This window comes from Marmota monax, unplaced genomic scaffold, assembly GCF_021218885.2.
Source record: "Marmota monax isolate L192 unplaced genomic scaffold, Marmota_monax_Labrador192_F-V1.1 WCK01_AAM20220418_F8-fsc00019, whole genome shotgun sequence".
NCBI lineage: Eukaryota > Metazoa > Chordata > Mammalia > Rodentia > Sciuridae > Marmota > Marmota monax.
This window is the reverse complement of record NW_026695242.1, coordinates 9,508,191-9,535,899: the sequence shown is the minus strand read 5'-3', so window position 1 is coordinate 9,535,899 and position 27,709 is coordinate 9,508,191. Positions and strand designations below refer to the sequence as shown.

The 27,709-nt window shown below is 38.1% G+C and overlaps 1 protein-coding gene across 1 annotated transcript; it reads left to right on the top strand.

Moving 5' to 3' along the window:
• The first annotated feature begins 483 nt into the window (after positions 1-483).
• Ddx21 (DExD-box helicase 21) lies at positions 484-24,787 on the top strand. The gene is made up of 15 exons (XM_046419629.2): positions 484-646; positions 2,238-2,687; positions 3,811-3,886; positions 4,643-4,821; positions 6,407-6,524; positions 8,037-8,222; positions 9,407-9,552; positions 10,310-10,459; positions 10,932-11,093; positions 12,153-12,272; positions 13,939-14,012; positions 16,918-17,077; positions 17,847-17,981; positions 20,227-20,271; positions 20,916-24,787. The coding sequence occupies exons 1-15, from the start codon at positions 557-559 to the stop codon at positions 21,180-21,182; spliced, it is 2,358 nt and encodes a 785-aa protein (XP_046275585.1). The 5' UTR covers positions 484-556; the 3' UTR covers positions 21,183-24,787.
• Positions 24,788-27,709: the final 2,922 nt, after the last annotated feature.

Genomic DNA, 27,709 nt, shown 5'->3' with positions numbered 1-27,709 from the left:
GTCCTTCTCCCTTAGCCTTCCAAGCTGCAGGGATTACAGGAGTGAGCAACCGCGCTCAGGCCTTTCTTAATTATGGTTCTTATTCAGCGAATTTGGCCATCATCTCTAAAAGGCGACGAAAATGACGTCCCAAGGTGAACAGCACAGATTCCCCCGAATACACAGGTGAAGATCCTTGCAGACATTAGCTATCTAACAGCGCTCGAGAGGCGCCACTCAAAGGAATTAGCAGTAGGCATTTACCAGGTGGGGCTGGCGAGAATCGGGCCAGTGTTCGAATGAGAATACAAAGCTAACCTTTGTGGTTCCCTCCAGTTCTATTCCTCTGCGAGGTCTTTCTAATTAGTCCATGCACCACAAACAATCAACTCACTAGGTCCCAGGAAGCCGGTACTTGAATCCACCACGTGGACCCCAGACTTCCTTATGCTCTGCGCTTCCGCAGGAAACGCTTTGCTATAGGAAGTGACGAAAGCTGGCTGGCCCAAGGGGGCTGTACTTTCCCTTCCTTTGCACGCGGTTGAGGAGACCGGTAGGCCTGGACGACTTTTGCTGAATGATGCCGGGAAAACTCCGTAGTGACTCCAGTTTGGAATCAGACATGGCCATGGAAAAGTTGGAGACCCGGCGAAAGCAAAACGTGAAGGTGATATCGAGGGGCCTGGGGCAAGGCAGGACCGGGGGCCGGGCAACGAGAACAGCGGGGCCCGGCAGTACGGGAGACATGCCGGGCTGAGAGCGTGTTGCACGCGGCGAGGACCGGCATGTCCAGGTGCCGGGCCTGGGGCTGGGCAGGCGGGAGTCCAACAGTGGCCCTTTCTCTGACCAGTGGACGCATTGTCCTCCGGACGGAGTCTGCTCTGTAGCTCCGACTTCTCTCATCTTTTACGCGGCGGCAAGCCCAGGGAGCTTTGGCAGAGAGGCCGGATTGAGCTGGAGAGAGGATCACTGCCCCTCCGGGTCCCGGGGAATTGGGAGTTCCGCACCCCATGCACGAAGTTGAAGGTCCACTTTAGGCCCCACGTTGTGGGCTCAGACTTAACTCCAGGTGTGAGCGTGCGCGAAGGGAATTATATAAATAAGTCTGGAGACTGAAGCTTTAGACGAAGGAGATCTTAAATCCGTCCGCGCAGCACACGTGGACTGCATAAACAGTGACATTTTCCTTACTTGTTTTACTACAATAAGGGAAGTACAGTTTGCTCCTCGGTAAGCAGCTCAGAAGATGAGGTAATCTAATCTTAGTATTTATTGACAAGATCGTCTGTGGAAATGTAGAGAGAGAGTGCGAAGTGACCACCATATTTCTTACATAGGCCGGCAGTGACTGTAGTTGAAATAGCCCTGGTAGTCTTCTGATTCTTGCCTGTTGCTTAATAAGACTGAAGGGTAAGACTGAAGGTTGTGATTTAACTTGTGACCGAGTCTGTTCTGAAAGTCAGTGGAAACAAGATTGTTCCTGAATTTGTGTTGTACACGCCTTGGAATTTACTTTCTTTGCTGTTTCTGGGTCTGATAGGTGGCTCTTAAAACAGCACTATTTTGGCCTGGTAGGAAGCCCAGGGGACATCAAATTTGTTGTCCAGTGAGGAGGTAGTGGCTTTCATTTACTCATTCTGCATCAGTAAGTGTGTTCAACTGTGGAATGGATGCTCCCTCATCAAGAGAGACATACATAAGCAGGGCTGGGCATGTGGCTCAATGGTAAAGTACCCCAGAGTTCCATCTCCAGTACCAAGATCTACTTCAGATCACTTAGGAAAATTCTGATTTATGATCTGGCCAATAGGAATTGCATAGTTACTAGGAGATACTCTTGACTTTTCAAGCTAATAAAACTGTTTTTATATATTTATCTTCATATAGGTAAGAAGTGGTATTAAAAAGCATACTGGGCCTGGGGTTGTGGCCCAGAGGTAGAGCGCTAGCCTACCCTGCATGAGGCACTGGGTTCGAGCCTCAGCACCACATAAAAATAAAATGAATAAAATAAAGGTATAAAAAATAAATAAAGATATTGTGTTCACCTGTAACTAAAAAATATTTTTTAAAAAAGCATACTGATTTCTACCTTATGACAATAGGAATAACAAATGATGAAATGCCCCAAAATTATGTTCTTCATAATTGTGATCTTAAAGTGATCCAGAATTGATATATCATAATTGAATGATATGTTATAAATGTCATAAATGATGTTTTGTTTTGTATATGTGTTTTCTTTATCAATTTTTCAGAAAGATAGAAAAGAGCAGCCAAAGTCTAATAAGACTGAAGAATGTGCAGAAGGAAAAGAAGAAACTCTTACCCCCAAAACCAAAAAAGTTAAAAACAAACCAGGGCCTTCTGAAGCTGATACAAATTCTCCTAAATCCAAAAAGGCAAAAAAGCAAGAGGAGCCTACTCAAGATGCCATTATTTCTCCTAAAACCAAAAGTGCAAAAAAGAAAAAGGAAAAGGAGCCTCTTGAAAAGGAAGTTGTCTCTCCTAAAACCAAAAAAGTAATAAAAAATGAGGAACCTTCTGAAGAAGATGTGGATGCTCCTAAACCCAAGAAAATGAAGAAAGAGAAGGAAGTAAATGGAGATATTGGAGAGAAAAGTCCCAAACTAAAGAACGGATTCTCTCATTCTGAACCTGACTCCAATGAAGCTGCCAGTGAAGAAAGTAACAGTGAAATAGAGCAGGTAAAGTTGCATAGGTAGAATGTGTCTTTCAATGTTTCAGAAATAGATAATGTTACACATACATATCCTATTTTTTAATGTTATTATATTTTTCATATATTTATTTATTTAATTTTATGGGTTGCTGGGGATTGAACCCAGTGCCTCACACATGCTAGGCAAGCACTCTACCATTGAGCTACAACCACAGCCCTACACATGCTGTTTTGATAGTAGAAGGAAATTTTTTATCTCAGCAATCCTTGGAGGTATCTTGAGTTGCAGGGTGAGACTTCATCTTAAAAATTACAGTGTTGAGGATCCGGGATATAGCTCATTTGGTAGAGGGCTTGCCTCACATGCAGAAGGCCATGGGTTCAATCCCAGCACCACACACACAAAAAAAGTCTTAAATAAATCTTTTTGTTTAGGCCATTAAGTAATTTTGAGTTGAATAAGATTAAATGTCCTTTTGGAACTCAGTTCTTTCATCCTTCAGAAACTTAGTCATGAAAGAAAAATTGTGGGCTGGTCATGTGGCTCAGTAGTAGAGTGTTTGTCTAACATGCCCAAGGCCCTGGATTTAATCCCCAGCATCACAGAAAAATCCTAACATGTTTTCTGTTTGCCATAGGTTATGATCACAATTGACAGTTTTTCCCCTAATTATAAGGTGAAAAATTTTAGGAAATGGATAAATTTATCTGAGGAGGGGAGCTTCCTAGAATTTTAGCATTCATTCATTCAGTTAACACTGAATACTTTTCAGATACAGAGGCAACCTGTTGTTAAATTTTGATGTTTCCTTATGGTACAATGTATTTAGGATTGTACCTTATGCAGTCTTGAATCCTGCTCTTTCTACTTTATATAAGAATTTTTCCTTATTTTTAAATATTTAATGTTTAATGGCTACATAACCTCTTGCAAATGTTTATAAATTTATTTAATATCTATTTATTTATTTGTGGTGCTGAGGATTGAACCCAAGGCCTCGCACACGCTAGGCAAACACTCTACCGCTGAGCTACAACCCCAATCCCCTTAAAAAGTTGTTTTTGAAGAGATTCTTTTGGTTCTTTCTCAGAAGAGTTCTGTATTAACTTTTATGTGAGTTATGATTTCTTTCTGTGGTCCTTGACAGGAAATACCTGTGGAACAAAAAGAAGGCGCTTTCTCTAATTTTCCCATATCTGAAGAGACTATTAAGCTTCTCAAAGGTAATATTCTCGGAAATATTACATAATGTCAGAACATATTATTCAGAAGCACTACATTTTTGTTGGATGAACCAGGGTGTGATCTTATTTTTGGACAATATAGGCAATCAGATAATGAAGTAGACCAGTATATTCATAGTAGGACTATGACATTGATAGTCTTGGCTGCCTCTAATAAGTGGTTAAAATTTACCCTTTACTCAGAAGTATAATGGCTGATACTGCTGATTAATGCCATGTTCGGTTTTCCTTTTCATCTTCTGCTTGAGTACCAGATTGATTCAGAATTTATCTTAACATTCTGCCTATGAATTGCTGGGTAGTCTTAGATGCTCCACAAAGTGTTTTCTGAATCAGTTGCAGCACAGTCTGGATTGCAAAGTGTTTGATTTTTTTCAGGCTCACAAGATTGTCTGACAAGTGACTTGCTCTCTTAATATATTAAATATTTATTATAATTTGATGCGTTAAAAGTTTGCAAATATTTTCCAGATTCTTCATTATCAGAATATATTTGAGCCTGACTTTGTAGTTGTTGACCAAAAGGCAAAATTCATTAATTCTGTAGGACTAGAAATATTCATTATGTTTCAGTCTTTGGTTATCCTGGTATTTTAAGAATTATAGTGTCAGCATTAGAAGTATAGCTCAGTAGCAGACTGCATGTTTAGAGGGCAAAAGGCCCTGGATTTAAACCCCACCCTGCCAAAAAAAAAAAAAAAGCCTTGTTGGCTAATGTGATTTGTTTGTTCATAGCCCGTGGAGTGACCTTCCTGTTTCCTATACAAGCAAAGACGTTTCACCATGTCTATAGTGGGAAGGACTTAATTGCACAGGCGCGGACAGGAACTGGGAAGACATTCTCCTTTGCCATCCCTCTAATTGAGAAACTTCAGAGTGAGCTGCAAGATAGGAAAAGAGGCCGTCCCCCGCAGGTAACTCTTAAGTGGACCTCAGGCTCCAAGACAGCGCAGGACGAATCTCTCTGGGCATGGTTTACATATCCAACTATTTTTATTGGATTCGCCTTAAAGCCAACCATTGTGTTTACTATTAATCTTTATCTGAAGGTAAATCAGGCTGATTCTTTTTAAGACTATGTTCATAAACCCTTTATATTTAAGATTTATACTCTGTTCCATGATTGTGATCACCAGTAACATTAATGTTCATTATAATCCTTTTACTTATTTATTTATTTAAAAATTTTTTTTTTTTTGGTTATACGTGGCACAGTATCTTTATTTTGTTTTTTATTTTAATGTGGTGCTGAGGATCGAACCCAGTGCCTCACATATGCGAGGCAAGCGCTCTGTCACTGAGCCACAATCCCAGCCCATCATCATACTCCTTTTAAACTATAGATTGTGCCTGGAGTTCACACATTTGGTTAAGTGTCTTTGACATCAGACGGATAAAGTATTTTTAGTAGAACTTCACTACGGGTTCTTCTGTGCCAGACTGCTTGAGTTTAAATAATCTAGATTCTGCCTCTAACTACACTTTTGGTTTCAGTTAAGTAATTTATACTCTAGTGTCTACCTCAAAAGGCTATTATGAGAATGAGATCAGAATAACGTAAAGTATTTGATAGAGCATAAGTCACAGGAAAAGCAAAAGTATCAGCTAATGGTATCATCATCATCATCCTTAGTATAGCTTCTTCTTCATATCATTATTTTCCTGGATTGCTGTTTTATGAAACTTCCTACAGATCTTTCCTGGAGCATTTGGATATCCACTTCTTTTTTTATTTATTTTTGGTACAAGAGATTGACCCAGGGGCACTTAATCACTGAGTCATAGCCCTAGCCCTTATTATTTTTTATTTTGAGACAGAGTCTCATGAAGTTGCTTAGGGCTTTGCTAAGTTTCTGAGGCTGGCTCTGAAACTTGCGATTCTCCTGCTTCAGTATCCTGAGTTGCTGGGATTACAGGTGGGCGCCATCACACCCAGCTTCTATTTTTCTTCTGACTGGTGATCACAAACTTTGAAGTATATTTGTCTGGAACCTTAGTTATAATTTTTTTTTTTTTTTGGTACCAGGGGCATTCAACCACTAAACCACATCCAAACCTTTTTTGTGTTTTAGAGACAGGGTCTCACTGAGTTGCTTAAGGCCTCACTAAATTGCTGAGGCTGGCATTGAACTCATGGTCCTCCTGTCTTTTTTTTTTTTAATATTTATTTGTAGATGAACACACAGTATCTTTATTTATTTTTATGTGGTGCTGAGGATCGAACCTAGTGCCTCCACATGCTAGACAAGCACTTTACCACTGAGCTACAGCCCCAGCCCCGATCCTCCTGTCTTTCCCTCCTAAGCTGTTGGGATTATAGGCGTGTGCCACCACATCTAGCTCCATAGTTAGAATTTTTATAATATATTGGAAAGCACATAATAGATGTTTTTAAAATATCTCAAAAATTCAATAGTAAGTTGACCTTTCAGTTGGATTCCCAAGTGATAAACAAATAATACACATTACTTTGAAATCAATGAGGTCTTTTTCTTTCAGGTTCTGGTTCTTGCACCTACAAGGGAGTTGGCAAGTCAAGTAAGCAGAGACTTCAGTAACATCACAAAAAAGCTTTCAGTGGCCTGTTTTTATGGTGGAACTCCCTATGGAGGTCAAAGTAAGTAAATTCAAAAGCAGGAGAAGGAATATGTCATTCATTATTTTTGATGCCATGATGGGATTCCTTTTGACTTTCATATCTGTCTTCTCTCCCTGGTCTAAGTCATTTATGGTGTTTGTCTTTTGCCATTTTTGTTTAAAGATGGTCAAAAACATGTTTCTGAGTTATGATGTGTAAATTCTATATATGGTTCTTAGGACTTTTGCATTACCTACCAATATTTACATAAGGATTACAAAGGTAAAATGTTGAGGGCTGGGGATATAGCTCAGTTGGTAGTGTGCTTGCCTTGCATGCCCAAGGCCCTGGGTTTGATCCCCAGCACCACAAAAAATAAATAAATAAAAACCAAAAGTAACTTGTTGAAATCAAGAGGACAGAATCAGTAGGGTCCTAGGAATTAGAAAGTCAAAATTTGAGGTCAGTCTCTGCATCCTTCTTGTTTGTTTTCTTTCCTGTAGGGGGGCTGACTTTCTAGGGACCCCAGGGCCTAATAGCCCCTGCTTTAGCAGTTCATCACTTCCTAGTTAAGACCTTGCAGCTTGAATATGTAGAGTATATATGAGGGGATTTAAGGCATTAAAAAAATCTCAGTATTGGCACACAAAGCTTCTGATTTTTTCTTTCCAACTTTGGTAGAATGAATGTAAACCTTGGCATCAGAAAGTCATTTGAATCTAGACTCTGCTCAGTGAGTAGTTTTGTGACTTTATGCTCAAGTTGCTTAATTTTTTTTTTTTTTTTAATATTTATTTTTTAGTTTTCGGCGTACACAACATCTTTATTTGTAGGTGGTGCTGAGGATCGAACCCGGGCCGCACGCATGCCAAGCGAGCGCGCTACCGCTTGAGCCACATCCGCAGCCCAAGTAGCTTAATTTTTTAATGTTTTACTTTCCTTATCTATAGAATAGGTTAATAAACCTACCTTTCAGGGATATTATGAGGATTAAGTTGTATAAAATGTGTAAAGTGCCTAGTATGATCCCTGAACTATACTGGAAACTTGAGAAGGAGAAGTGGGATGTGGGGTGCTTGCCTAGTTCTTTGCCCTTATGGTGGGGGGACCTCATCCCAGTTACAAGAAATGGTTCAGTTTCCCCAGATGTTTCTGTATACTATAAGAATGTTTGAAATTCTACTGTTTTGTCCTCCCTATACCTTTTTTTACCTTGTAGAAAGTTCTTAAGATTCTTATCTCCACTCTATGTAACCTTGAAACTTTCTGTTAGCCGAGCAAGTCATTCTTTCCTGGTGCTACCATCCCCCAGTGGTGCACTTTCCAATTGTATAACTTAATATAACGGACTGTCACTTCTTACATGCTTTTCCCTGCTGGATCAGAAGCACCTTGAGTGTCTCTGTAGCTGCCTAATTAGTATTTGTAGCATATTACTTTGTACTATCTAATCAGTATTTTTGAATGGAAATGCATTTAAATGGTACCCCAGAATGATAAAAGGATTTTCTTTAAAAATACAGCCAATCTTTTCTTTGGTGTTCTTTATAGTCGAAAAAATGCGGAATGGGATTGATATCCTGGTTGGGACGCCAGGTCGTATTAAAGACCACCTACAGAATGGCAAGCTAGATCTCTCCAAACTTAAACATGTTGTCCTGGATGAAGTTGACCAGATGTTGGATATGGGTTTTGCTGATCAAGTAGAAGAGATTTTATGTGTGGCATACAAGAAAGGTAAACCCCAGAGTTGAAGAACTGATAAAAAGGACCTGAGGAATGGTGGTGATGATGTAATCTTCTAAGAGATAAATGAAATTTTAGGGAATTTTAAGGGGATTTATTTATTTGGGAAAATGAGCAGTTTATAAATAATCATGATTTATCACATAATTGCAATGAGGGAAAGTTAAAAGAAAAATCATATATTTTATCAATTCTGTGTACTTTGCTTTTGGTGTATTCCAGGTATTCTGTGTGTTATTGTGTGTATATGTGCAAGTGCCATTGTAATCTTAACCTTATGTATTAAAACTCAGCATAACAGCCACCTGCATGGGAACACATGCCTATAATTCCTGCTGTTCAGGAACCTGAGGCAGGAAGATTGCAAGTTCAAAGCCAGCCTCAGCAACTTAGCAAGCCCCTAAGCAATTTAGTGAGACCCTGTGTCAAAATATAAAAAGGCTGGGGATATAGCTCAGTGGTATAGAGTGTGTTCCATTCCCTCTACTGGAAAAGGAAAAAAAAAAATTCTTCTTAGAATCACTTCTACAGATTTTCTTGGACCTCAATATCTGGAATTAGTTCTTTAGGATAGATTTCCAAAAGTGGAATTATTGCCTTAAAAGTTATAAATAGTTCATGCTTTTCAATATACATTGCCAAATTGCTCTTCAAGAAGATTCTGCCAGCTTTATACCACTATTCGAAATGTGTGTGAATGCAGTGATACTCTTAAGGGAAACAAAAAATAATAGGTGATCTCAAGAAACGAATAAATGTGAATTCAAAATTGATAAAATATTAAGCAAATATCAAGGAGTATATAAATGTGTATAGAATCTCTTGCAGTTTTTGAACAGCTTATTTAGATAATTATTCTGTTGGTTACTAGTCTTTTTTAGTTGATAAATTTCACTATATTGGAAAAAATTGTTTCATGATTCTTAAAGGCCAATGATCAGAAAAACAGAATACATTTAAAGTGCTTTAATTGTTTCAAAGAGCCTTTACATAAATTATTCCAGTAGCATTTCTTTGCGTGTTGGAAATCTTTTTTTATATTGTGTCTTTACTGCATGGATAGCCTCAAATAATTTCTGATGAATGTTGATACAGCATGGAAGTATTAGGTGAGGTAAAATACTGTGTAGGCTTGTTTGGATTTTTCATAATGACTTTTTTTTCCCCCCCCAAAGATTCTGAAGACAATCCCCAAACATTGCTTTTTTCTGCAACATGCCCTCATTGGGTATTTAATGTTGCTAAGAAATACATGAAATCTACATATGAACAGGTGGACCTGATTGGTAAAAAGACTCAGAAAACAGCAATAACTGTGGAGGTAAATGATTCATTTAGTTGCCGGAATTGGTATAAAATTGTCTGTAATTTGTTTCTTTTCTGATAATATTAGGACAGCCAAATATAGTTTCTTTCCAGGTAAATGTCAAATCTATGTGAAAAGTCAAGTAAAGATATATTTCTACTTGAGTTGCATATGGTTTTCTGTATTCTCTAAATTTCATCATCTTGTAGACTAATTTCAGAATCATTTGGACCCTGAAGTGTCTGAATTATGTAAACAAAGAAATTTACACTTAGAATTTAAATACTAGAGGGCAACAGAGAATACGGATGTTTTATTCTAAAGCTGTTTTCATCTTAGGGTCCGGTACCTAGATGAATTCATTTCACCCAAGGAACATAGTAGTGCAGTAACTGACTACAGATTGTATTTTAAAACAGATGAAAAAACAAAACATACAGAAACTTTAAAAAATTCTCAATTACTTGGCTTCCTGTAGGAATCTGTGTAATTGCTTTTTTTTCCCCTTTATTTTCACTTAAGTAAGAAAACAGAAGCCAGGTGCTCTCTGGAGAGAATGGAGAGGCACAGGGGAACAGACCATGTTGCTTTTAATATTAATGGTTTAGTTACTTTTTTTTTTTTCCTTAGCAGTGGTGGCAGTAATCTGCCTGGTTAGGCTTAAGCCCTTGTTCCAGTACCAAGACATTAGACCTTGGTATTGAGCATGACATTTGAGGTTCCAGCAAGGCCTAATAAAAAGATTTTTTTTTTTTCTTCCTCTCTTAAATAGCATCTAGCTATCAAGTGCCACTGGACTCAGAGGGCAGCAGTTATTGGAGATGTGATCCGAGTGTATAGTGGTCATCAAGGGCGTACTATCATCTTCTGTGAAACCAAGAAAGAAGCCCAGGAGCTGTCACAGAATGCATCTATAAAGCAGGTTAGTCACTCTCATGCCTGCAAAGCTAGAGTCATCAACAAGTCTTTACTTTGGGCATATCTGCTCTTAGTCTGTTCATTTATCTAATGACTTCCAAGTTTATTTTAGGTCAAAAGTAAGAGAGTACTTTTCTCAAGAATGGTCAGGTTATCTATCCATCCATGTTAGAGCTTATCTAATGTTATCAGTCTCATCAAACAGAGAGGATAGGATGACTCAAACCTAAAACTACTCTGACAAAAATAGGTGTGATCTCTCTGGTTTGGTGTTCCTAACCCTTACGTGTATATTTAAATATAGTTGACAGAGGATTTGAAAATAATTTGGAGGTTCCTCCATGTAAGAAGATATATATGTTTTCCCCTTTATTATATTTTCAGCAGGAGTATTATTAAAATATTAGCTTTTACAAACCTAGTTGAGGATGTATTAGTGGAGCTAGTTTTCTTAAGCCAGTTTATTTCTTCTGCAGGATGCCCAGTCATTGCATGGAGACATTCCACAGAAGCAAAGGGAAATCACCTTGAAGGGTTTTAGAAATGGTGATTTTGGAGTTTTGGTAGCCACCAATGTTGCTGCACGTGGGTTAGATATCCCTGAGGTTGATTTGGTTGTACAAAGCTCTCCACCAAAGGTATGTATTTTATACATAGGTTTTGTTACTTGCATGTGCTTATAATAATTAATCTTTTCAGTGCCAGGATGCTATGGTGAGTTTAAAAATAAAGCCTGTTATTTGAAACTCTTTTCTGTAGAATTGACTTCTGAGTGGAAGAACAGTCAGTGGGCAGAGGTTGGAATGATAACTTTCTGGTTAGACAGGGGAATTCTGAGAGACTTCATGGAGGTTGTACAGTTTTGAACAGGATCTTGAAATTGGTAGAAGATTTAGATGGGGTAGTTGTGGAATACATAAATGCATGAACTTGAAGAGGACTAACGAGAAAAGGCCTGGAGGGAGACACCAACCTCTGTGTTAGAACTGCTGAGGTTTGTGAGTTATAGAACCTTTTGTTTATGTGTTGTGGATAGTGCTTATGTAAATAAAAGTCAGTCTAAAATCTGTTCCACTCACCTCCATTGTTTTTCCTCAAATTGTCAAATGTCTCTTAATTAAAGTTTGCTTAAACTGATGGAAAAACAAAACAAAACCCCGATTACTATGAATTCACTACTTAAAAAAGGAAATCCCTTAAGTGTGACATAAATCTTGTTTCATGAACCTGTAGACTTGTGCTGTGCAGTATGGTAGCCACTAGTCATGCATCTGTTAAACATTTGAAATGCAACTAGTATGGATTTGTATATGTTGTAAGTGTAAAATACACACTGGACTTTCAAAAACTTTTATTAAAATTTTGAAGGCTTATGAAAAAGGATATAAAATATCTTGTTAATTTGTACATAGATAATATATTGAAATAAGACTTGGATATATTTTAAGTTAAATATTCTATTTTACTTTAGTTGTGGTACTTAAAAACTGGAAATACACATATGCCTCTTGGAAACAGCACTGTTTTACACAGGGTTTTTAATTGTCTCAGGTGTTTGGTTTGAAGTGCTAAGGGACCTCTCCTCCCTTATGGCCCAGGCACACCATACTTACTAGCCCTTGTTGTAGAGACATAGTATTCTCAGGTGTTTGTTTTTGTTGTTGTTGTTGTGTTACTTGTGTGTTTTACTTCAATAGGATGTAGAGTCCTACATTCACCGTTCTGGGCGGACGGGTAGAGCTGGAAGGACAGGAGTTTGCATCTGCTTCTATCAACACAAGGAAGAATATCAATTAGCACAAGTGGAGCAAAAAGCGGTAAAGCTGTTTTCCTAGCTTTCATCTAGTAGATAACATTGTTAATCTTTTGACTTCAATTTTAATTTCAAATTATTATTTTTCTTCTAGCATATGACCCTGACTGAAAGCTTTTTAAGTATATGTTGTTTTGCGTTGTCCTACAAAGCCCATTTTGAAATAATTTTGTATTTGAAAGCAGGAGTTTCTGGCTGGGGATGTGGCTCAAGCGGTAATGTGCTCACCTGGCATGCGCCGGGCGCGGGGTTCAATCCTCAGCACCATATAAAATAAAATAAAGACGCGTGTCCACCGAAAACTGAAAAAATAAATATTAAAAAATTCTTTCTCTTCTCTCTCTTTTAAAAAAAAAAGCAGGAGTTTCCTTTTCATGTTTGAAAAGCATTTTTTGGATTATGAACATTAGAAATATTTGATCAGGTATAGGAATTGCTTGAAAACAAAAGAATTGACGTGGCTATTGTCAAAAGGATAAAGGGAGAGGAGAGGCTAATTTCCTTATAGAATTTTATTTTATTTATATGTTTGAGGGTGGGCAAGGCAAACCCTTACAACTGGCAGAAGGGCATGCTATCGAACCTGGCTAGCAGGGTCATCTGGGTGGACAGTCCACCTGCTTATATCTTGAGCCTAACGCAATGTTTCCCTTCACTCTAATTGAAGGTAGAATTTTAATAATGTATATAGAACTTTCTCCTCCAGGAGATGAAGCTTAACCTCTTTTCTCCTTGAGTGGACTACACTTCATGACTGAGTAGTAAATGACTTACAAAGAATAGAGTGTGTGTCAGGCACCAGTGCACTCTTCTGTAATCCCAGTGACTTGGCAGGCTGGAGCAGGAGGGTCACAGTTTGGAGGTCAACCTCTACAGTGTAGTGAGACCTTGTGAAGGACTAGAATGTAGCTCAGTGGTAAAGTGTCCCTGGGTTCCATCTCTAGTACCAAAAGAAAAACATAATGGAGGAAGTTGAAGACTTTTTGTCTATGTACTTGGAATTGAACATGGAAGTGCTCTATCACTGAGCTACATCCCCAGCCTTTTTAAAATTTTAAGACAGGGTCTTACTAAGTTAGTAAAGCTGGCCTCAAATTTATTTTTTAGTTTTCGGTGGACACAACATCTTTGTTTGTATGTGGTACTGAGGATTTAACCCGGGCCGCATGAAGGCCAGGCGAGCACGCTACCGCTTGAGCCACATCCCCAGCCCCTATAAAAGAACTCTTTAAAGCTGTTAAGGTCATGGAAAACCAGGAAAGATAGGCATGGAATAAGTCTAGGATTCAGTTAATAGTAATTTTATCAATGTTGGTTTCTTAGTTCTTAAAAATGTGCCATAGTAACATGAAATGTTAGCAATGGTAGGAATTTGGTGGGTGGTATACAAGAACTTTGTACTGCCTTTGTAACTTTTTTTTTTAAATATCAGTTGTTAATAGACCTTTATTTTATTTTATTTATATGTGGTGCTGAGAATTGAACCTGGTGCCTCACACATGCTAGGCAAGCTCTCTACCACTGAGCCACAACCCCAGTCACACTTTGTAACTTTTTTTTGTTTTCTATTTAATACTTTGATTTGGTAGGTATAAAAAATTATGGAGCTACTTAATAATGGAAACAAGTGATGACCATGGTATGTTAAACTATGGATTGTTTTCTTACAGGGAATTAAATTTAAACGAATAGGTGTTCCTTCTGCAACAGAAATAATAAAAGCTTCCAGCAAAGATGCCATCAGGTATGTTCCCTACCCTCACTGTGGACTGTGTAGTGTTTGTTATGTGTATTGAATATGAATGCCTTTGTGTAGTACCTCTGTAGTACCTCTGGGATTTGGCCTTTTAAAATTTTTTTTTTATTTGTTTTTATTTTCTGTAGTTCTGAATATTAACACACATACACACACACACACAGAGTAGTACTGGGGATTAAACCATACATTCCCCAACTCTTAAAGACAGGGTCTCACCAAGTTTCCCAGGCTGGCCTTGAACTTGCAGTACTCTTGGCTCCGCCTTCCAGATCACTGTGATTGTAGGCATGTGTCATCATGCCCAGCTTTTATCCATTATTTTAACAAATTTCATAACCTTATTTAAAGAATGATAACTGAGATGTGGTGTAGGTGCATCATGTCCAGTTACTGATTAGATTTGATCACAGGTTATATTCTAGATCTTCATTAATTACTATCCCATTTGGTAGAATAAAAACTTTTTTTTGGTGGAGGTGGTAGGAATTGAACCTAGGACCTTACACTTGCTAGGCAAGTGCTGTACTGCTGAGCTAAATCATCAGCCCTAAAAACTGATTATTTCTTTAGGTTCTAGTAAATATCTAGATAGTAAGGATTGGGTAAACTAACAGTGTTTGTCAGTGGAGATGTTACTGGCATTGAAAACAAAGAGTGTATTTATATGAGATTGTTCTACAAACTGAAGGATATTTAACTGTTTAGAATTCCTGACTGTTTCTCCTGTGCATCATATGCATGGGGTAAGTAGGGTTGGCATTATGAAAACCATTTTCCATTTCCTCCTAAGTTGAGATACTCTTTTGGATATGGTTCAGGTAGAATCTATCCCCTCTTATCAACTGTTCTTCAAAGCAAAATCTGATAGTCAGTTCTACTACTCTCTTAATGTGAAATATCCTGTCATCATTAAGGTTCGAAGGAAACTATTTTACGCCTTCATCCTCATTTATTTTATTATCTAAATTAACTTCAGTAGTTGCTGAGAAACTACTGAGGTTGAGAATCAATCTGGGAGTACTTTCTGCAGTTGCTATTATACATGTGTGAAATACTTGTCTTAAAAATAGGCAGGGGAGGGGTTGGGGTTTTGGCTCAGTGGTAGAGTGCTCACCTAGCATGCATGAGGCACTAGGTTCGATCCTCAGCACCACATAAAAATAAAATAAAGATATTGTGTCCACCTAAAACTAAAAGAAAAAAAAAAGTTAGGGGAGAACCAGGCTTGGTGATGCAGGCCCATAATCCCAGCGATTTGGGAGGCTGAGGCAGAGGATGGTAAGTTTAAAGCCAGTCTCAGCAACTTAGTGGGGCACTTAGCAATTCAGAAAGACCCTGTCTCTAATAAAATGTATTTTTTTTAGAAGGGCTGGGGATATTGTTCAGTGGTCAAACACCCCTGGGTTCAATCCCCGGTACAAAAAAAAAAAAAGGTAGGGGGACTAGATCCAATGTGTCCTTCATGACTTAACCCAGAAAGCAGTTTGACTCTAAAGTCGAAATGACAAACTGAAAGGCTGGGCACAGAGTACTCAGTGGTGTGTCTCTTGCCTAGCATGCAAGAGGCCCTGGGTTCAAATCTGTAGCATCATGAAAAGGAAGAGCCCACAACAAAATGATGAGTAGCTATACTATTGCAGCATCAGACTGGTGGCTGGGTGGTATTCAAATATGGTATAATAGTGCTTCAGGATTCAATAAACTAAAGTTAATTTAGATAATAAAATAAATGAGGATGAAAGTATAAAATGATTTCCTGCAGACCTTAATGGTGACAGGATATTTCACATTAAGAGAGTAGTGGAACTGACCATCATATTTTGCTTTAAAGAACAGTTGATAAGAGGGGATAGATTCTACCTGAACCATACCCAAAAGAGATTATTTGGGGCAGAGGTGAGGGGAGGAAAGAATGGGCAGAGAAATAATTGTATGGTTGAAATCTATATATGCAGTTGTCTTGAAAGTATTTGTGAATTTGATTAGACCTAAAATATTCAATTTAAGAATTATTTATCCATTGTAATTTTAAAAATAGAAACAATCCATGACTAAAAGACATGCTTGCCAGGTGCAGTGGTGCATGCCTGTGATCCCAGCAACTCAGGAGGCTGAGGCAGAGGATAATGAGTTCAAAGCCAGTCTCAGCAACCTTAGTGAGGTACTTAGCAATTCAGCGAGACCCGTCCCTAATAAACTATTAAAAAAGGTCTGGGGATGTGATTAAGCACCCCTGGGTTCAATCCCCAGTACCAAAAAAAAAAAAAAAGCCCTAAAGATTAGCTTATTAATGATAGCTTGGGAAAGTTCAGCAAATGAAAAGATTTTAACTCAATATTTTTCAAAATTATTTTAGCTTCATCAATTTAAACCTGATTTGGGTATAGGCAGGTGCTACACTACACACCTACAATCTCAGCACCTCAGAAAGTTGGGGCAGAAGGATTGAAAGTTTTGAGGCAAGCCTCAAAAACTGAAAATTTATAAATTTTTATAAATCTCAAAATTTATAAAAAAGAGCTGGGGATGTAGCTCAGTGGTAACATGCCCCTTGGTTCAGTCCTCAGTTCCAAAAAAAGAAGAAGAAAGAAATGAATAAGTAAACCTGATTCGGGGCATTTTTTTTCTTTTCCCTTAGAATGTAAATAGCTATAATATTTTCTGATTATAAAAATAATGTTTATTGGGGAAAAAGATATCACATTATTTATCATCGTTTTTAACGGCAATATGGCATTTTATTGTATGAACATTTTTCTTATCTGTATATATGAGTAGACCATATTGATGCACATTTTCAAATTCTTTATACTTTCAGCATATTGTCAATCACACTATGCTGTCACTTGTAACTTTTCTCCTAACAAATGTACTCTCAATCAAATCACAGGCTTTTAGACTCTGTCCCTCCTACTGCCATTAACCACTTCAAGGAGTCAGCCCAGAAGCTGATAGAGGAGAAGGGAGCCGTGGAGGCTTTAGCAGCAGCTCTGGCACATATTTCAGGTGCCACATCAGTAGATCAACGCTCCCTGATCAATTCAGAAGCGGTATTTCTGATAACTTGTATTTGGGGTTTTAGTAGGATTTGAAAGGGTTCATTTAAACTTGCCAGTTTTTGCTGTCTTGTAAAAGTAGGAAACTACTAACTGCATTTTACCTTTTTCTAATTGAAAATGTACATTCAGGTCCATAGAGACAAAATAAATTAATGTTTGTCAGTGGTTGGGTGGAGGGAGAAATGGCAAAGACTGCTAATGGGCATGAGTTTCTTTTTGGGGTGATGAAATGTTCTAGAATTGTAAATAGTGGTGATGGTTGCAAACTTTGAATTTACTAAACAACCCACTGCATTTTATACTTAAAATGTGAATTTTGTGGTATATGAATAGTATCCTTAATTGTTTTAATTCCTTATGAGCCCAGACGTATACACATAAATACAATATAATTTAGCCAGGATATCTAGAAACTTTTTAGAAAGTTTTTATGCTTTTATTTTCCTTTTATAAGTTGAAGTTTTAAAATTTTTATTAAATATAGATTCACGTGTAGTTGTGAGAAATAATATGAGGTCCCCTATACACTGTCCAGTTTCCCCCAGTGGTTATATTTTAGAAAACTATGTTACCACAATAAAGATGTTGACATGATTTAATCAATCAATCTTATTAAGAGACTGATTCTGGTCTCTATAGGGGGAAGTGTATGCTTTTTTTAGAGGGAACTTTCAGAAATACTTTAGAATATAAGGGTAAGTGTTTATGATGTAGATTTGTTTTTTGAGACTTTTAATTTTGTTCCCCTTTCTTCCATAAGGGTTTTGTGACCATGATCTTGAGGTGCTCAATTGAAATGCCGAATATTAGTTATGCTTGGAAAGAACTAAAGGAGCAACTGGGCGAGGATATTGATTCCAAAGTGAAGGGAATGGTCTTTCTGAAAGGAAAGCTGGTAAGGCTGGGCCCTTTCTCAGACTTCACTTTGGTTCAGTAGCTGAATGTGGGCAGTAAAACAGAATGATGTCTTCTTGGTGTTCTGTGGGGAGGCTGCCTTTATTTTTTCACTCTGTGCCTGCACTGACCCCTGCAATTGTGGGGGGCTCTTAGTTACTGACAACTAACTACCCGTGTCTATGTTTCCAGCCCAAACCATTCTGTACACCATGCAAGCCGAAAAGATCAAATTACTGCACTGATAACTTCACATGGCTTAATTAAGTAACTAATTCAGCATATTTCCTTTTTTGGTGGTAGCGGGGATGGGATTCAATTTACATGCTATGCAAGCACTCTATAACACTGAGCTAAGCCAGCCTACCCTCCCCCGCCCCCCCCCCCTTTTTTTTAATCTTTTTTTGAGACAATGTCTCACTAAATTACTGAGGCTCGCTTCTAATTTGCAATCCTCCTATCTCAATCTCCTGAGAAGCTAGGATTACAGGCATGTACCAACATGCCTAGCTTTAGTTCATGTTCTTGAATTCAGGTTCAAAATTTGAATTTTTGCTGGGTACAGTGGTGCACACTTATAGCCTCAGCAACTTCGTGAGGCCCTTACCAACCTAGTGAAATTCTGTCTCAAAATAAAAAATAATAAGGGATAGGGTTGTGGCTCAGTGGTTAAGTGCCCCTTAGCTAATCCCTGGCACAATAAATAAATAAATAAATAATTCTTGCCTGCCAAACCTAGAAAACTTCATTTTTCCTTTATGGGAAAATGAGTGAAAGGCACAGATTTATTATGAAGATAGTTTTAACTGGAATCCTGAAGAGCCTTAGGTTTCCAAAGGTGCACTGCTGGTGAAAGAAATCATATTTACCCCAAAGGTATGTGGAGTTGCTTGAGGTAAACAGTGTGATCAAACAGGCAGTGAGCTGTCTTCAGGTGAAGGTAAACCTGCCCTGGTTACCAGTTTCAGCTCCATCTCATCATCCCCAACACCCTTTACTCTGGCTGTACCAAGTACACCATGCTGTCTTCATTCATGAGTGAAGACTGAGCCCCTACTTTTCCAGTATTTTACTCTCCACAGTGTCCCTTAAAGTTCCCTGTAAAGCTTTGCTGTCCTTACCAGGCAGAGTTAGGGGCATCGTTATCTGTACTTCAGAGTTCTTAGAACATAATATTTATTTAGGTAATTTTTGCCTTGCTGTCATTTGCTTTCTGACTGAAATCCTCAAGAGCACTGTGATCTACACAGTGGTAAAAATATGCATTCTAATCATCTGTACCCCATTGAATGATATTGTACTCTAAACACTAAGTAAGTATGTGAATGGAGATTCCCATGATTGACAGAATCCATCAGTACCTAATGATACTCATGTTAGCATTGGGCGAACTGCTGGGCAAAAGGGGTGCTTCTGATAAAATCCTGTAGTTAAAAGACAATAGGGAGAGGAGTGACTGTCTGTTACAGGGTAGTTTTTGACAGGCTTGTGGGTATCTTCCCTTGGAGAGGAGGGCACTTACCATCAAAGATCTTATCCTATAGGATTAACTTTTTCATCCTCTTTCACAGGTGGCTGAATTATGAAAAACTAGAAAATTAAGTTTTTGTTGTTATTTGTTTTGTTTTGTTTCTTGCTCTTAGTTTGGTCGTTCTAAATAGCTGGCAGTGCTTTTCTAATGGAAGGCAGTAAAGTGTAATGGTTTTTAAGCCCTACACACCATATTTTAAATACCTGCCCCACTTAAATTGTTGTGGGGCTTTACACAAGTCAATCAGACTCTCCAATTTTGTTTCTTCAGCTATAAAATATAGCTAGTAGCCTTTCTGTACCATCCCACAAGGTCCAACTTAACTCTTTCTCTTTATTAAAAAAAAAAAGAAAAAAGTAGTTGAGAGGTACTCAAGGATTAAGCACAGTGTGATAGCCAAGAATATATCTACAGTCAAGAAGTTCCAAATTGTTTTGAGTCCTTCTTAACTGTTCCTTGACTTTCTGCTTTTGTGTTTTGGGTAACTGTAGTGTATTGGCTTTAGACTAGAGTTCATTTAAAATTAATATTTGAAAGCTGGTATATGCCTGGGAGGCTGAGGCAGGAGAATCATGAGTTCAAGGTCAGCCTCACCCTTTTTCTAAATAAATACATAAAACTGGGTGAATTTTATTATTTTCTTTGCAATACTTGTATTTATGGTATCACTTAGTGTGTATTGATTATATTAACTTATATTTTCTTTGATTTCTAGGGTGTTTGTTTTGATATCCCTACTGCAGCAGTCACAGAAATACAGGTATTTTCTCTTGGACTTTTTGTTTTTACAGTACTGGAGGTTGAACCCAGGGCTTTACACATGCTCAGCAAGTGCTCCAACACTGAACTATACCTTCCCCCCTTTCTCCTGGACATTTTAAAGTTAATATACATAAGCTGGGAAGTGTTCATTGTGAAAATACAGAATGATAGGGTGGCGGACACGACAGCTCTGGTCTCTTATCAAAAGACAGTTGAGAATTACAACTTGGTACTTTTTTCTCCTGTCCTTTTTATTCTCACATTTGTTGTTGAGCCTGCCTTTTTTCCTTTCTGGAGTTGTGAGTGATGTCCAGGCCCTCCCCACCCACCTTATACATGTTTTCGTACACATTTTAACTTGAGAGATGGATTTGTAAATGTGCATTTGTTTTATTACCCCTGACAGCTAGAGACCAAGTAGAGGTGAAATGAAAAAATGATGCAGTGAGGAGGCTCCAAGTGAAAATTATTTTTTAGTGGCATCTGGGCTATGAGAGTCAGTATTTGGAACAAATGGCCTTTTAACACTTATGTTATCAACCTAGTTGTTTGTTGGAGAAATGACAACAATGTTGTTTTTTTCATGCCTTTTAAACCATTTGAATAAAAATCAAAGGTGAAAACAGAACTTTCTCTCAACAGGAGAAATGGCATGATTCACGACGCTGGCAGCTCACTGTGGCCACAGAGCAACCTGAGCTGGAAGGACCACGGGAAGGATATCGAAGCTTCAGGGGTCAGCGAGAAGGCAGCCGTGGTTTCAGAGGACAGCGGGATGGAAAAAGAAGCTTCAGGGGACAGCGGGGAGGAAGCAGAAACTTCAGAGGAGGATCAGGAGGTGGAAACAAAAGCAACAGATCCCAAAACAAAGGCCAGAAGCGGAGTTTTAGTAAAGCATTTGGTCAGTGATTAGAAGTAGAGGATTTGTGTGGCAGAAACAGGACTATGGCACTATGGAACTGAGTGGTATTTTTCACACAGAATTAAAGGCAGGTTGTTTCCTTTTGACCACTTGGCCAGTCCATATCCCCAGAAGAAAGACAGGCTTAATCTAAATTATTTCATCTGATCATTATCATTTCTAACTTTATTGCTTTTATCGGGTTTTCCTTTTGAAAAGTAATGAATTGATTACATTGTTATTCTGATATATTCTCTGTAGATATAAGATAGAATCAAGCATGTATGTCTATACTTGTAAGTTGATCTTCTTGTGTTTGTGTGCTGGGGATTGAACCCAGGGCCTCCCACATGCTAAGCATGTGCCCTGTCACTAAGCTACTTAATAGTAGCTTAATAGTGTGCTCTTAATAGTATCCTCTTAATAGTATGCTCTTAATTGTATGCTTCCCTAAAGTAAATATTTACGGGAATACAATAATCTGTGAAGGACCACATTAGCCTTTAAAAGTCAAAAGCTTTGTTTTGTAATTGGTATCTTCAGCCTCCTGCCAGGTACTTAGTTGTGTGGTTCTCTAATTTGCCTTCTGAGAATTTATACTGAGCAATGTTTTGAAATGAGTTTCAAACTTAGCTAGGTTGTGATAGTTTATGCCTGTGTATATGGTCTAGATTTGAAGGATGAAATAACATTCAATATAGGTTACCCATGGTCATGTGCATTTTTAAACGCTTTTAGCTTCTCACTGTAAGGTGAGTCATGCTTCAGTAAGTTCTTCACAGATAATATATATATAGAGAGAAATACATTTTGATAGAAAGCCTGTGACTTTAAGGAATTCCAAATGTATAAGATGGCTCTGTAGCTTTCTTTGTAAATAAGGAGGCTAGATAAATAGTGTTTGAATGATTGTACTCCACTTCTTCCTATTGGAAGATCAACATTATTAAGAAGGAATTAAGGGAATAGGGGACACAGGTTTGTGTAGAGTATGTGCAAAAAAACTCTCACTAAAAATATTCTTTACATGTAAGAAGGAATATTAATAAGTGAAAAGCAAAGAGTACAAGTGAAGATGCATGATAAAACATTATTTTAATGATTGATGTGTATTTCAAGAGGTTTACTTTTAATGGGCAAACTGGGGTTTTGGGGGAGAATGGTCTGCTGTAGTTTCTCAATAGCCTAGATTTTAAAGCCACAGAGTAGGACCTGTTTCTGTAAAACTGATTCTCTCTTGAAATGCTTTCATTGATTTAGAGACTTCCTTTAAGACAAACTGAATGGTTATTTAAGTTGTTTCTCTGTGGGAACTGAATACTTATTGTAGTTCCTGTCAGATAACTACACCTGAGGACTTCAGTGTTTGTTGGAAACATTCTACACAGCATAGGTGCTCCAGAGTGGCATTGTCCTCTTGCCTTAATTTCTAGAAATTGTCTTTGGTCTGTTTTTTTCCTCTAATTGCCTCTCACTTGATCAACTAGCAAAAAGGGGCTCTGATAGCCAATTTAGCTCCTGATCATTGAAAACATCCTTTTTCTGTTTGAGCTTCAGTTTTATCCGTAAGTCTGGGACCAGGTATTTCTTGCTGTTTGAGAATTCTCTTGGCCTTTTATTCTTTTATCCATTTGTCAATTTTATCACTTTGTTTTTATTCCTCATGGATTCCCATCAAGCCACAGGGAATTAGGAAAAGGTATTTGATGACAGTCCACATGTGCCTTTGGGTTATAATTTATTAGATTCTGGTTTTGTTCAGATACTTGGACATGCTTTAGTAGAAACTAAAACATCTAACAATTTGGATAGGAATGGGTAACCTCCTCAGGCAGTTTTGAAGACTATAGTAACTGTGCATGATGGGAGTACACACCTGTAATCCCAGCTGTTATGGAGGCTAAGTCAAGGAGGATCACAAGTTTGAGGCCAGCCTGGACAAATGATGATATTTTGTCTCAATGAAATTTTGAAAGGGGCTGGATGTGGTAGAGCACTTGCCTAGCATGTGAGACCTTGGGTTCGATCCCAAGTACTAAAAAGATTTGGTAGCTATCCTTTATGAAAGATAGCTAAACCTTTTTTATGTGGATTATGGATTAGCCTAAATTAGAAAAATGATCAGGCATAATGAAGAGTGAAAAGGAAGAGTAATAGGAATTTCACTTTATACAACTTAATTTTAAGAAAAACATGGCTCTTTCAATAAACGAAGCTAACATTTCTTTTGGATTCCAGAATTCAAACCATATTTATAAGTGTATAATTGAGCTGTTATTTGGTTTAAGTGGACTTTTTGGGCTAGCCTGGGAAATGTTACCATTTTTACTGTTTTCTACAGAGAAAATATTTTCAGAGTTATGTGTCAAATAATTCAACAGACTTAAAAATTACAACCCATTTTTGTGTTGGAGCTCTGTGCAGTGTTTCCTCTGCAGTTGTACGTAAAATGTTTTTACTGTAAATGAGTTAATATAACATGTTACTTTATGCCATAATAAAAAAAGATATTAGTACTTTATGGTTTTGGTGGCTTTTTGTTTTCTAAAATGAAAATAGCCCAAAATCATATTATAAAAACAATAAAAGTTGACCATAAAAATCTAAGAATAAAAACAAAGTCAAGAGTCACACCATGTCTGATATTTTGGTGAGCAATATTCTGTATATTCATTTATAAAATTAGAGTCATCCAGTTTTGTGACTTATCTGGAATTGTTTCTCTGCCCCCCCCCCCCCCCAACGTTCTGTGCACACCTTTCTGTAAACACAGATCTAGGATGACTGTTTCTTAGTGTTTTGGCACAGAGGATTGAACTTCAGTACTTTACCACTTAGCTATTCCCCCAAGTTCCCTGCCCCCTCCCCTTTTATTTTTTAAAGATTTGAGATGGTCTCACTGAATTGCTGAGGCTGTCCTCAAACTTGGGCTCCTCCTACCTTAGTCTCTCAAGTAGCAGGGATTATAGGTGTGTGCCACCATTACCCACTCCAGTGATATTTTTGATACCGTGTTTTCTCAGATAGATAAGCCACTACACGTTTAACTCAGACTGGCTAACCACATCGGTATTTCCTCATTTTTCACTATCTTAGGCAACTCTACAGTTATAGCCTACTTTATATCTGTATATTTGTCTGTTATTTTAGGATATGTTTTCTAAAAGAATTGCAGAATGAAAGTGAATGTACTTGAGTTTTTGGTGTAAATTGCTCTCCAAATTAGTACCAATTTACATTTCAATCAATGTCTCTGAGAACCTGTTTCCCTGCACCACTGCACAATTAGATTTTATCTTTTTCAGTTTGCTAGGCACCAAATAAAATTGCATTGTTTTATTTGCATTCTTTAATTGAGGAATAACATCTCATAATGGCTATTTATGTTATTTTTATTCATTAAACATTTGTCAGTTTTTAAATTGGGAGCTGTCTTTTGTTGATAAGAGTTCTTTATTATTAGCATGTAACATTTTCCAAATTCATTTGTATTTCAACTGAAGTGTTTTTTTGACATGGAATTTTATATTTTTATGCAAATGTAACCCGTCTTTTATTGTTTTTATTATCAAGGAAATGCCTAAATAAACTCTCAAGTTTCACTTGCTCCTAATTGACTTAAAAATCACTAATTTTGGAGGTCATGCAAGCTGTGTAATACATTATTATTCTTTCACTAGCTTTGCTGTAGGTATTACCTTTGATGTGATAATGGTTGTCTGGGGTATTTTTCAGAGTCTCTTGCTGAAAGTACTTGGGCTTGCAGATAATCTGGTTTGGGGTGACAGAAAAGGAATGAAAATTCTTAGCATTTCTGTCTTCATATTGTGTCTGTCTGCATTGTAGTCTTAACCTTTGAGTCAGATTCTACACACTTTTTTTTTTTTTTAATACTGTGGGTTTTATTTTTATTTTTTATTTTTTTAAAATATTTAATTTACATTTTAGTTTTCGGCAGACACAACATCTTTGTATGTGGTGCTGAGGATCGAACCCAGGCTGCACCCATGCCAGAAGAGCACGCTACCGCTTGAGCCACATCCCCAGCCCCGATTCTACACACTTCTGCATGTAGACATGTTGATCACTTGAAAAAAAGTTCTGTCCAAAACCATAATACAATGTTAACCTAGACTTCCATAGTGTCTCCCCGCATCCTTAAGACACCTACCAGCTGCCATGACATCAACCATGAAAGGAAGTGAAAAGAAGTGGCAACTTTCACTGCCTATATCCAAAAGACATAAATATTTCCTCCCCTATATTACCCTTTCTTTCTCCCATGTTGGTCCTATCCTTATATTCCCCCTGGAGTGAAGATGCTTATTTGTGATGGGTTCTTACTTCTCCATTCTTTGGACATTGAATGAAGCCTTTCTCCTCAACACTTGTCTCTCAGACATTGGATTTTTTGTGGCATTGGCTTCTGAACCTGGGTTCAGATTATGTCTTTAATTCATGCTAGTTTATGAGGATCAAATAGGGATATTGCTGAAGTCTGGCTGGGCACAAAATAACTGAGCCACCACAAAGCCTTGTAGGTTCAAACAGCAACTCTTTATTCCCGAACTCTCACCGGCACTCTACATGCACTTTCCGGGAACACACTCCCTCCACCAGGCTCCTGCATGCCAATTCTCACGGAACCCCGCAAGAACTTAACGGGCAGGAGCTGCCCTAATCCCAGAGCAGGGTCACCTTTCAACCATTCCCTCTAGCAAAATGCCAGGCATCATTCCGATTAAACTGTGTGGCTCTCAACAGGATATAGCTTTATTTATTTGTCTTCCCAAATTACTACTACTAATTATACAATTTTACAAAATTTTAGTTATAGATGGACACAATACCTTTATTTTTATGTGGTGCGAAAGATCAAACCCAGTGCCTTATGTATGGTAGGCAAGCACTCTACCACTGGGCTACAACCCAGCCTTCCTAACTGAACTGTTTTTTTGTGTGCGGGGTGCGGTGGGAGGGTACTGGGGTTTGAACTCACGGGCACTCAACCACTGAGCTACATCCCCAGATCTTTTTTGTATTTTATTTAGAGATAGGGTCTCACTGAGTTTCTTAGTGCCTTGCTATTGTTGAGGCTGGCTTTGAACTCATGATCCTCCTGCCTCAGCCTCCCAAACTGCTGGGATTACAGGCATGCATCACCATGCCTGGCTTGAACTTTTTTTTTAAATTTTTAGTTGTAGTTGGGTACAATACCTTCATTTTATCTATCTATCTTTATATAGTGCCCAGGATTGAACCCAGGGCCTTGCACATGCCAAGCAAGTATTGTACCACTGAGCCACAACCCCAGTCCCTTAATTGGTTTTTGAAATATTGTCTTTGCTGTATAATTTACAAGTTTTTTCACATCAGTTTTTAAATATTTATTTCCATTGAAATTTCATAGAATTCACAAAATGCATCAAAGTTCTCCAAGAACATATTATTGCTTATAATTTTTATATAATGTATTTTATTTTCAGTTTGAAGTAATTTTAGACTACAAAAATGTTGCAAAAAATAGCTGGATGTGGCCTGAGGTTGTGGCTCAATAGTAGAGTGCTCGCCTAGCATGCCTGAGGCACTGGGTTCAATCCTCAGCACCACATAAAAATAAAATAAGGATACTGTGTCCACCTAAAAAACTAAAAAATAAATATAAAAAAAATAGCTAGATGTGGTAGTGTGAAAAACCAGCCTCTATCTCAGAGCAAAGCCTGTCCAAGGAAGGGACATGACCTTTGTCCTTGAAAAGACCCACAGAGCACTCCTAGGCACATTCCCACCCTGCTAAGTTATTTATCTACAAATAACAGGAGAGATTTGCTACGCCAGGTGTCCTTGACTCAGTCAGGCTAGGTGGAGACCCATAGTAACCCCCTAGCAGCCACCAATCAGCATGAGACAGGGAAATACCTGGGATGCCAGATGACCCTCCCAGTAGTTTATGGTGGTTGATAATGTGTTGGGAAACCATGTAGCTCAGCAGGAACACCCCTTTGGGCTTAAACCAATCAGTTCAAATGAATCCCCCTCTTGTAGTAACCAATCACCCCTCCCCAACTTGTTCCCGCCAGTGAATGTGCTAATCATGTTTTAGAGTTGTTATTTGATTTTCCCCGTGGTGTGATGATTTGCTAAGAGATGCTATGATGTATGTGAAGTCCGTGCCTTCCCCAAAGAGTGTTTAAAACTGATGCAAACCCTGGGCTCGGGGCCTCTCAGTGTCACCAGTTGCTGTGTGTGCGCGCGGAGGAACAAGCTAGCTCGCAATAAACACCTCTTTGCTGCTTACATCGATCTTGGGTCTCTGGTGGTCTTTTGGGGGTCCCGAATTCGAGCATAACAGTGCATGCCTGTATTGTCAGCTACTTGGAAGGCTGAGGCAGGAGAATCACAAATTCAAGGTCAACTTGAGCAATTTAGCAAGACTGTCTCAAAAATTTTTTTAAAAAGCTGGGATTTTTTTTTAATTAGTTACACAAGACAGTATAATCTTGACATATCATACATTTGAATCAGATGGTGTATA

Coding starts and splice junctions, on each gene's coding strand:
- Ddx21 (XM_046419629.2), top strand. CDS start 557: ATGATGCCGGGAAAACTCCGTAGTGACTCCAGTTTGGAATCAGACATG. Junction 3,887..4,642: donor GACTATTAAGCTTCTCAAAG/GTAATATTCTCG, acceptor GTTTGTTCATAG/CCCGTGGAGTGACCTTCCTG. Junction 20,272..20,915: donor CAGCAGTCACAGAAATACAG/GTATTTTCTCTT, acceptor TTCTCTCAACAG/GAGAAATGGCATGATTCACG.